Genomic DNA, 11,257 nt, shown 5'->3' on the forward strand with positions numbered 1-11,257 from the left:
GACAGTAATGGCCTACTTTGAGAGAGATGATTCATGAGGGCTTTAAATAGTTGGGAAATAGAATTGAGTGATGGCCTTTTCTAAACCTCAAGATCCCATCCCATAGAAGAAAATAATATTCAAAATAAAAGTGGTTGGTTGGGTTGCATTTAAAATGGCCCAACACATTAAGAGGTTATCTTATGACTTTTTTTTAATATTATCTCAATTCCTTTCACTTTACCCATTTCCCAAATGAAATTATAAATTTAGTCCTTCAAACAATATTATCCCAATACCTTTTATTTGTTTCTTAAATTTCAATGCTCCAATATTTATAAATATCAGGCTTTAATATTTAAACAAAATGGAGTTCATCAAAGTCTATCATTGATTGATACAAGTGTAGTAGATGCATTTTGTTATTGTTTTACATAAAGTGAAAATGCATATAGTTTATTGTGTTTAGGCAAAATATTAGATTTAATAGTCTTTAGTAGACATAGATAAAGATCAATAGTAGGGAGGATACTATTTATCCAAATCCTCTTTTCTCTTTCCCCTCTCCGTCGGAGCCCCGTCGTTAGCCGCTGAAGGTCTACAAGCTCTCATCTACAATAGCGGCACGGAATTGCAGACGTCAGCTGTCAACTCATTTTTTTCACGCATCTTTTGAACTTATAAATTCTCTCTCTACCCACCACCGCCCATCGCCGGAGAAGGTGTGAACGGTTCTATATGTAATCACAGCACGGAATTGAAGAGAGGTTAACTATTATCTTGGCTTTCGGCGGAGAACTTGGTCGGTGCAACTTGCTAAAATGCGATCTGACCCGCAAATAGAACGGGCACAGCCGCGAATAATGGTTTAATCGTATCGCGATATTCAGGGCCAGGTTGCTCCGCCGTCATTTTGAAAAATACTTCAATTGGTGACCTACACAGAACAGTTAGTTTGTTTTTTCTTCTCTCTTTTACTTTTTGTGTGGAGATATTTACTCTGTGTTTCTACTTCGTGTCTCAGACTTCTTTTGGAGTATATTGGATTTATTCATGAAATTGGAGTTCTTTTGAAATGGTGGGAGTTATAATGGCGAACCTAAATTTGTGCATCCCTAATTGTGAAAGATATGGATTTCCGACACTGCATTGTACCCATAATTCCCACAATTCTTTTTGGGTTTCGTTCTTTCCTAGTTCGGTTTCTGGAACTGACTCAAGTCTTAGTGACGCGAAGAATAGAGTTTTGAGACATAGGGTTCATAAATGTGGATCAATTAAGGCTTTGTCGAATGGAGAATCTGATATTTCATTGCCAAGTGGGAATCTCCTCGAACATGATTTTCAATTTAAGCCATCGTTTGATGAATATGTGAAGGTCATGGAGACTGTTAGAACTAGAAGGTATAAGAGGCAGTTGGATGATCCTAATAAACTGACAATGAAGGAAAATGGGAGTGCAAAGAGTGCTGAGAGCACTTCCATTTCTAAGATAGATAATGGAAAAAACAAAGTAACTGATGTTCAACATAACGTGGACGTAAAGAACATGTTTAAACGGGTGGATAAAAAAGATTTGTTCAATAATACAGAGAGAATTGCTCCTGAAAAGGATTTGTCAGGAAATAAATTTGATAGAAGGAAGGTAGTTACAAGATCAAATGATAAGGTTAAAGGCAAGATGACCCCTTTTGGCTCACTGGTTAATGATAAACAACATGAAGAGAAAAGGAACGAAAACTGGTCAAGTTACATTGAGCCTAGAGTAACACGATCGAACAGCAAGAAACCAATTCATTTTAAAGCTAATACGTTGGAGGTCAAAAAAGAAAGCAGCCGTGTCTCTGATGGAAATTCCATGAAAACATCAGAAAAGATTTGGGCTTGGGGTGATGATGACGCTAAACCAGCTAAGGGTGTTCTTAAGGCTGGGAAATATGGCATTCAGCTCGAAAGAAGCTATAATCCTGGTGACAAGGTTGGTAGAAAGAAAACTGAGCAGTCCTACAGAGGGACATCCACAAGTGGTAAGCGTTTTCTTGAATTTAATGAAAAGAATAGCTTGGAGGTAGAACATGCAGCCTTCAACAATTTTGATGCATTCGACATAATGGACAAACCCAGAGTTTCAAAGATGGAAATGGAAGAGAGAATCCAGATGCTTTCTAAGAGGTTTGGTGTCCCTTGCTCACTTGTCTGTCTTGCTGAAAGTTTAAATTTGACTTGGTACAAGTCTGAAATCAAAACTATTACCTTATTCGATACTTCTTCTTTGTTTGGGCGGGGGTCTGTGAAATTAATATTCTTAATTTGTTAAATTTGAATTTCTTAACAACATTTCTACTAGGTATATGGGTGGACAAGGTTGTGTACTAGTTTTTTAATGGTTTTAAATATTTCCTTTTCTTGGCCAGGATATTTTATTGTTAAGTTCTTCAGGGTTGAGTTCAAGTATTTCTGGGGCCCGATTTTTAGTGTTATGTTTATTGAGCTTCAAGTCGTTTCTTTCTAAGGAAATTTTTAATTTAGTTTGAAGAGTATTAACTTCAGCTGCACCACTTATTCAATTTCAGACAATAGAGTCCAATCTAAGAACTTTGAAGTCTACTGAGCTAAATATTTGAGTGGTAAATGTGAAAGTTAGAAATCTACTTGCATTTGGTTATAACTCAACTCCATCGAGATAATATATGTTATTGGGTTCAAATGATGGTCATGAACTGTTTGCTTGCCTGCTGTTTTATGTTTTCTTTTTATCACTCACACATGTATTGCAGGCTCTTGAGTTATTCATTGTATGGAGACTTCTTTCATAGTCATCTCCAACATCTTTTAGGATTTGAAATTTAATTACTAATCTGCACTCAACTGTGCTATGAGGGGATTCCAAGAACACTAATCAAATTTCAATTATTTGAACTTTGAGGATTATTAATTAGTCTCTCCATATTAATTTATTTGAAGGACTTCCTTGTCAACAGATTGAATGGTGCAGACATTGATATGCCTGAGTGGATGTTCTCTCAAATGATGAGGAGTGCAAAGATTAGATATTCAGATCATTCAATATTAAGGGTTATTCAAGTGTTGGGTAAGCTAGGAAATTGGAGGCGAGTGCTACAAATCATCGAATGGCTTCAAATGCGTGAACGGTTCAAGTCACATAAGCTGAGGTTTTTCCCTGTTTCTCACCTTTACTACTTGATTAATGTAGTGATAGTTCTAATAAAGTCCTTGGTTATGATGCCTTAAAAGAGTAAGAGTGGCCAGTGATGCCTTTCCTCGGTCTTGAAGTGCAATTTAGATTTTCTTTTTTATATTTGTAGTGTCTCAACCAACTTACATGCATTTCGGCTAATTTCACGAGACAATCCACCCGATCCTACAATATTTTGGTGTCAAGAAAACTCATAGAACATTAATTCTTTGGTAGGTGACCACTATATAATAAATCCACGACCTATTAGTTAGTTATTGAGACAATGTCTCCTTTTTACCACTAGGCCAACCTACGAGGGAGGATCAATGTTTTGAACGGCGCACTTGGGCACACGCCTAAGTGCAAGGCTCAACGGTGGTGCCTCGCCTCAGAAAGTTGAGGTGCATGAAATAAGGCACACGCCTTTCGGTGAATCACTTAAAATGTAAACTATTTTGCATTTTAGGGTTTCTGTTTGCCCATTTATTGTAAATATGTTTATACATATATAATTTTTAAACCTAATTTGGCATCATTTCTTAAAAAAATAGAACGTCTTTTCCTCTCCTTTCTCTCACCTTCTTCATTCTTCACTGTATCACCGTCTTCCTCTTCGTCTCCAATCTTCACTGAATCATCATTTACGGTGGATATCAAAGATTTAAAAGACCATCAAAATTATCTGGCACTTGATTCTTCTCCAAAATACAAAGGAATGCCAACATTCTTCCTGACCTCTTGGTCCTCCTCTCTTCAATTCTTCTAACTAAATCTTTTTTTTTTTTGTATAATCTTCTTTAAGTCCCATTTCTATCCATCTAAGTTTTGGTTGTGTAAATAAACATGTAAGTTTATAATGCCTAGGCTCCAGAGCCATTGGGCCTTGGGCATTTTAAGACACTGGGGAGGATAAAAAGGAAAGATAAAAGAGGAGAGAGAGAGGGGATATGGCCATCAGATTTTAAATTTAATCTCTTTTAAGAATATAAAGAAAGTGCTAAAGTATTGAATAATAAATTAAATTTAACTCATCACCCCCCCCCCCCCCACCCCCCACCCCACACACCACACGATTAGGTACATTGCTGATTTAACATGGTATTAGAGCAAGAGGTCCCACTGTTCAAACTCCTAAAATATCATTTTTTCTTCAATTAATACTAATTTCTAATTTTCAAGCCCACAAGTGAAGGTGAGTATTAAAGTATTAATATAACTAAATTTATTTAAACCCATCAACTTAAGCTTTTTGAGTTTGTTGGGAATTTGTTAGATACCTAGATTAGTATACATGGTTTATCTTGTATAAGGGTAATTAGATTAGTGGGTGTAAGGGTAATTAGATACTTAGGAAGTTACTAGTCGTTATTGTGTAAGTGTGTTTACTAGTAGTTATTATTTAAGTGTGATTACTGGGGTTGTTACATCTTGTTATAAATGGAGGGAGGGTAAGTGAGAGGGAGGTTACTGTGGAGTGATTTGGGGTTTGGGTGAGAGTACTCAAGAGGGAGGTTCTAGGTGCCTTATACATGGGTTTATCTTGTATCTTCTTATAGTTCATTATAATAAATTAAGATCTTGTTAACAAGTATTCTTACAGAATTTAACAAAAAATCTTCATCCTAAGTTCCCAACATTTTCTAAAGAATCTTGCACCCACTAAAAAAAATTAATTAGAGAGAATTGAACCTTAATCTAATAATTTGTCCTCATCATTAATCAAATGAACTGGAAAGCTGCGATAATGCTGAAAAATAACTCAAATATGATAAAAACATCAGAAATCTTAAAATGGAAAAGATATTCACTTTCTTGCATTGCCCTGTCACCAAGTATGTTCTTTGACTAACAGATTTATATACACCACTGCCCTTGATGTACTTGGAAAAGCGAGGAGACCTGTGGAGGCACTCAATGTATTCCATGCAATGCAGGTAGGCAGTTAACTAACAACCTTCACTAGGATTTGCTGTCTTGGTCTGCGCACGTTTATGCAAGTGGATGCTGAAATTGACAGAATTTTTACTAACTCTGGTTGTGCCATCTCGGTTTCCCTTCAGGAACACTTTTCCTCATATCCTGACTTGGTAGCATATCATAGTATTGCTGTCACTCTTGGACAAGCAGGATATATGAGGGAACTCTTTGATGTGATTGATAGCATGCGATCTCCTCCAAAGAAGAAGTTTAAAACAGGGGTTCTTGAGAAGTGGGACCCACGGCTGCAACCTGATATAGTTATCTATAATGCGGTGAGTCATAATTGGTAGATTATTTTATATTTTACAGGCAATATTTGGTTAATGTAATATACTGAGCAATTTTGTGGAAAAAAATGTTAAAGAGCAAAATAATCTTGTTATGGATATTTTCTGCTGTTTTGCTCGTAATATATTTATTCTTAGATCTGAGAATTCAAATATGACAATCATCTAGATTTTAGTGAATGTTTTGTTATCATTGTTCCATGATTGACGAAAGATTTAGATTTTGTACACATGGTTGGATTTCATTATTTTTCTTTTCCTTTTCCTTTTGGATAAAAGGCACCACTTCTAATTTGACAAATGAAAGGAATATAAAAAGAGGCATAGGAAAAAACTAGGCTCTACAACAAAATTGGGCAACCAAAAACGAGAGAAACACACATTAAGAACACTAATTCATCAGAAAAAGGAGAAAAATCCCAAAACAAATTGCAAAAACAACCTAATAGGGTCGAGTGAAGCTGAGAGTTAGTGGCAAATTTTTTTTTTTAAATTTGATTAATTAATTAATTAATATTATTATTGGTTTCTTCTGGTAGGAAATGTTAACATTTTTTTAGATGATATGAAATTACAGAGTTGATTCTTCAAAGCATTGTTTATTTTCTTTACGTTTTCACTTTCCATCTAACATACTGTTGCTATTTTCCTTTCTATTTTTTTCATAAAATTTTAAATTACTCAGTCATTAAGGCAAGTCTCCAGCATTGCTTCCTCCATTTGTTGCAAGGATATGTTTTTCTTCAAAACTTTTCTCATGTTTATTCATTATTACTATGAGATGCCAATAGAAACAACGTTATTTCCGAATTCTTTATGGAAATATATCTTGCATGGGTTTCTTTCAAGTTGTTCACTTGCAGTAGCCATTTTATTTCTTTCTTTCAGGTTTTAAATGCTTGTGTCAAACGAAAAAATTTGGAAGGGGCATTTTGGGTCTTGCAGGAATTGAAGAAACAAAGTCTACAGCCTTCAACCTCAACATATGGATTGGTCATGGAGGTAGCTGGTCCTTTAATTTCTTTCTATTGTTCATGTAATTTGCAAGTCTATTTTGAAATTCAGAATGATTTTTCTAATGCTCGTTGCTTGAGATGCTGTGAATGAGAAATGCTTGATTTTGTGCACCCAAGAAGGAATGAACACTCATTAAGTTGCGTTGAATTCACTCAGTAACGTGTTAAATATTATTCTTACCTTTTGATTAGTAGAAAGTAAATGGTTTTGGGTATTGCATGGACACAGAGTGGACATATTGGGTTCTGAGTCTTTGAAGAGAATTAGTCGAAAGGTAGATTCTCTACCAAGTCCATGTTCCTAAACTTCACTAAGGGAGTTGCAAAAAATAATTATAGTCAACCTTATGTGGTACTGGAAGCTTAAAATTTCCAAGAAAGTAAAGATTTTCCTTTGGTCACTTGCTTATAGAAGTCTAAATATTCACAAGAAGCTTCAGAGAACGTTCCCTAATTGGTCCCTCTCCTCCATTTGCTGTCTTTTTCTTAGGGAGATGGAAACTATAGGTCACTTGTTCTTGCATTCTGAGTTTACTTTTAGAGGTTGGCAAATTCTCTTTAGTACTTTTGTGGTGGCTAGTTGCCTTCCTAAAAAAATCGATGATTGAATGATGGAAGTTTCTGCAGAAAAGGGAAAATCCTTCGGAGAAGTGCTACTCAAGTGCTTTTGTGGTTTCTTTGGAAAAAAAAAGAGAATAATACATTGTTTGACGATAATTTTGTTTCTTTTGATTTTTTTGGGCTTTTGTTCAACGTGCAACCTCTCGGTGATGTTCAAGCTACACCAATTTTTTTTTTCCAAAGCATTTCTATAACTATTCGCTATGAAACATTAATCTTAGTTGGATCCCCTTCCTTTAGTGGGGCTCTTTTTTTGTTGCGCTTGTTATTTTTTTCTATTTCCTTGTATTCTTTCATTTTTTCTCAATTAAAGTTGTTTCTATTAAAAAAAAAAAGAAGTTAGACCAAATTCTTTTTTAATTATAGCATTCTCATGATTATGAGCAATGGAGGGCTTTTCTCTATAGTTTTGTGGAGAGGTTTTCTCTACCCCTGCCTCTAGGCTGTTCTGGTAGCTCTTTTGATGAATATATATCTGTTTCTTATAAACAAAAAAGTCCTAACAGTGAATGGTAAGCCTAGAAAGAAAGAAGAAGATCTAGACCATCTTTTCAAGACATTGTTCAATAGGTATGAAAAACACCAATCTTTCGTGTTGTTTGCCTTATCCTTTCTCAATCAATCGCATATGAGTAAGTGCGTGCTTGGACTTGGTCAAGGATACATTTTATGGTTAGATTATGTAATCACTTATCACAAGCAGCTTTTGAACGATTACTTGCGTCTATCCTTCATAAAATATAAGTCACTTGATTGACGGTTATTCATGTGCACTGAAAATTATTGTTCACAAGTTCATGATTTTTTAAAAGAAACTTTAGTTCATGCACTGTTGAGAATGAATTAAGGTAACCCAATTTCTAAAACCTGTTATTTAATTATTTTCCCAAGTTCCTCTTTTCCCTGTGAAGCAAAAAAAGTTCGTTCTTTAAGTCGACTCTTAAACTGCCCCTAGATTTTCAATTTAGGTGAAGAAAAATAATTTGATCGGATGTTCTTCTACTATTAAAATTTGAAAGTCATGCTTCCATGACTTAATTTATTTGATTGTGCTGAAGTTACATTTTCATATGCAAGTAAGCCTATTGAAATTTTCTATTTACTGAATGAAACAGTTGAAATATTCTATTTACTGAACGAAACATTTTTCAATGAATGATAGGTGATGCTTGAATGTGGCAAGTACAACTTAGTTCATGAATTCTTCAGAAAAGTGCAGAAATCTTCCATTCCTAATGCTTTAACATATAAAGGTAGACTCGGTAGTCACAGTGTGTTTATTTGTTTCTTGTTATATATTTGCTTAATGGCTTGTCAAATTTCCAGTTCTTGTTAATACACTTTGGAAAGAAGGAAAAACAGATGAGGCTGTGCTGGCCATTGAGAACATGGAAATACGAGGGATAGTAGGGTCTGCAGCTCTTTATTATGACTTTGCTCGTTGTCTTTGCAGTGCTGGTAGGTGCAAAGAGGCCCTGATGCAGGTATTTCATAGTAAATTTTTGTTTTTTCTTTCAGCCTTTTATTTGTTTTTCCCTTTCTCATCCAACTTATATTTTATTTTTTCTCTTATGTGGATATATTATATATTACTATTGGTTATTTCCATGAGTTGGTTCAAAATGTTATCCCCTGAGTTTGAGCTCTATTTCCTAAGATGGGAGAAGTAGAAGTTGTTTATTATTTAAGAAGAAATTAGTCGACCTGACTCAATATGATAAGTCAAACAACATAGGATTTGGTTTCTCTTTATCACTCGCTCTTTTTGTTTAAAAAATACTGAATTTGAGGTTAACTAATCACCATATCTTAAAAATTCTCAAAACCTTTGAGTCTTTCTTAATCATGCCTACAATTTCATGATGAGCTTTATTGCCCCATAGTAATGTTTCTGCCTCAGACATCTCTTTCTGAGTGAATTTCTGGCTCCTTAATATTCTTGGCCTCTCCTTTGGGAGGTCAAATTTACTTCATAGTTCAAACTGTCTGGTTGCACATCCTGATTGCAGTCTGTTTACACGAATGATAATTAATGAATAGACCTCACGACGACCTTGTTATTGTTTACAGATGGAGAAGATATGTAAAGTTGCTAACAAGCCTCTTGTAGTAACTTACACCGGTTTGATTCAAGCTTGTTTGGACTCAAAAGACTTGCAAAGTGCAGTCTATATTTTCAACCACATGAAGGCCTTTTGCTCACCGAATCTTGTTACTTATAATATATTGTTGAAAGGTTACTTGGAACATGGAATGTTTGAAGAGGCTAGAGAGCTGTTTCAGAATTTGTCAGAGCAAAGACGAAATATCAGCACTGTATCTGACTACAGGGATCGAGTATTACCAGATATCTACATGTTCAATACCATGCTAGATGCATCTTTTGCAGAAAAAAGATGGGATGATTTTAGCTATTTCTATAACCAGATGTTTCTTTATGGTTATCATTTCAATCCAAAACGTCATTTGAGGATGATATTGGAGGCTGCTAGGGGTGGAAAGGTGGACCTTTTAAATTCAACGTCTTTTTCTTTCCTTGGTTCTCCTCCTTCCTTTCTACGTTTCTATATCTTTTTATATTGCACCACTAGCCTATTTTAAACGTGTATAGTTTAAGTTGGCTCTAGGAATGTTGCTTAATGCTTATAATTGACGATAGTTTTAAATATGCACATGCTAAAGAGATGTAATGATAATAATAGATAATATCATGAAACTATTGGAGGCTGAATTCGACCATTTTCCTATGACGTTTGACTTCTTAGGTGTATGACATTGATCATTTGTTGAAGTATTGAGAAAACAAAACGCTAAATCAATTTATTTTTTAATTGATCATGAAATTCAAGATTAAATTGTTCCTTGGCTATTAAGGGGTTCATAACTTCACATTCATGCTTAGAATTCGAGTTCTGCTTATACTAAGAAAAGAAACTATATTCCTTTATGATCTGTGGATGACTTGGTCTTAATTTCCTGCTCTACAAAAGGAATAAACTAAGATAAGTTGATCGCTTAGACTCATTATGGTTTTGCTTTCCTTTAACCATCGACTTCTGTTGTACAGGATGAGCTACTGGAAACAACATGGAAGCACCTTGCTCAGGCTGACCGTACTCCACCACCACCGCTTCTCAAAGAAAGGTTTTGCATGAAGCTGGCTAGAGGTGATTACTCTGAAGCGCTCTCTTCCATTTGGAGTCACAATAGTGGTGATGCACATCATTTCTCTGAGTCGGCTTGGCTAAATTTACTGAAAGAGAAAAGGTTTCCCAGAGATACTGTTATTGAGCTAATTCATAAGGTTGGCATGGTTCTTACTAGAAATGAATCACCAAATCCAGTGTTTAAGAATCTGCTATTGAGTTGTAAAGAATTTTGCAGAACTAGAATTAGTTTAGCTGACCATAGACTTGAAGAAACTGTTTATTAAAATGAAATCTAACCTGCTGCTATCACATATATATCTATCTATCTATATATATTTAGCATAATTTGAGAGGAAATAATTTTGTTTTATTCATTCTTTTGTCCTCAGTTTATGTATTACATAAAGGAACTAGAAAAGGAAAATCAATAATATTTGTACGAAGTTATTGTTGATTTGAAAAATAGAGTTTCAAAAGGGTTGATCAACTTCAGTGTATTGGTGTGTTGGTTAAAAGGGCTCTAATTTTTTATTAACCAATATAAAGTATTGAATTACTTCTCTTTTCACTAATTTTCTGTAAGTATCAAAATTAACTAAAGTTTTTTAGTCATATATTTTTTTTAAAATTTAATAAACAAAAAATTGTTGCCAAAGATAAAGATAAAAAGTTGCAATTAATGTAAGCTTGGGGTGATTTGTAAATTATCGAAAATTTAAGATTCAAATGAAAACTAAAAACTCAAGATGCTAGTGGAAATCACATTCAAATTAAAAGTATAACATTTCAAAACTTAATATTATCAAATGAAAATCATATTCAAAATTTAGAAATATGTTTTTAATATAAGATGGATATATATATATATATATATATATATATATTAAATAAAAGAATAAAAACAGGGTTTAAGATAAATTATTGAGGCAAGAATATAGTATCTTTAGTTGAGTATATTTCAATTTCTTTTGTTCTTTTTCATAAGTGAATGAGTCAAATATTTGAAGCTGTGGGAGTGTTATAAAT

The 11,257-nt window shown here is 34.3% G+C and overlaps 1 protein-coding gene across 2 annotated transcripts; it reads left to right on the plus strand.

Annotated features, from left to right (window-relative positions):
* Window positions 1–354: 354 nt before the first annotated feature.
* Window positions 355–10,694, plus strand: LOC101221434 (pentatricopeptide repeat-containing protein At1g30610, chloroplastic). Of its 2 annotated transcripts, none has more exons than XM_031886002.1 (10): window positions 355–928; window positions 1,004–2,151; window positions 2,961–3,152; window positions 5,031–5,112; window positions 5,239–5,430; window positions 6,334–6,447; window positions 8,245–8,335; window positions 8,409–8,566; window positions 9,153–9,584; window positions 10,150–10,694. In XM_031886002.1, the coding sequence occupies exons 2-10, from the start codon at window positions 1,055–1,057 to the stop codon at window positions 10,513–10,515; spliced, it is 2,724 nt and encodes a 907-aa protein (XP_031741862.1). In that variant the 5' UTR covers window positions 355–928; window positions 1,004–1,054; the 3' UTR covers window positions 10,516–10,694. The 2 variants fall into 2 exon arrangements, with proteins under 2 accessions (XP_031741862.1, XP_031741863.1); XM_031886003.1 differs by having other exon boundaries at window positions 355–875.
* The last annotated feature ends 563 nt before the right edge of the window (window positions 10,695–11,257 follow it).

This window comes from Cucumis sativus, chromosome 1 (assembly GCF_000004075.3).
Source record: "Cucumis sativus cultivar 9930 chromosome 1, Cucumber_9930_V3, whole genome shotgun sequence".
Taxonomy (NCBI): Eukaryota; Viridiplantae; Streptophyta; class Magnoliopsida; order Cucurbitales; family Cucurbitaceae; genus Cucumis; species Cucumis sativus.

Excerpts from the sequence above, each read along its gene's own strand:
- LOC101221434 (XM_031886002.1), top strand. The coding sequence starts at position 1,055 with ATGGTGGGAGTTATAATGGCGAACCTAAATTTGTGCATCCCTAATTGT. Across the intron at positions 5,113-5,238 it reads ATGTATTCCATGCAATGCAG|GAACACTTTTCCTCATATCC; the intron begins GTAGGCAGTTAA and ends GTTTCCCTTCAG. Across the intron at positions 8,567-9,152 it reads GCAAAGAGGCCCTGATGCAG|ATGGAGAAGATATGTAAAGT; the intron begins GTATTTCATAGT and ends TATTGTTTACAG.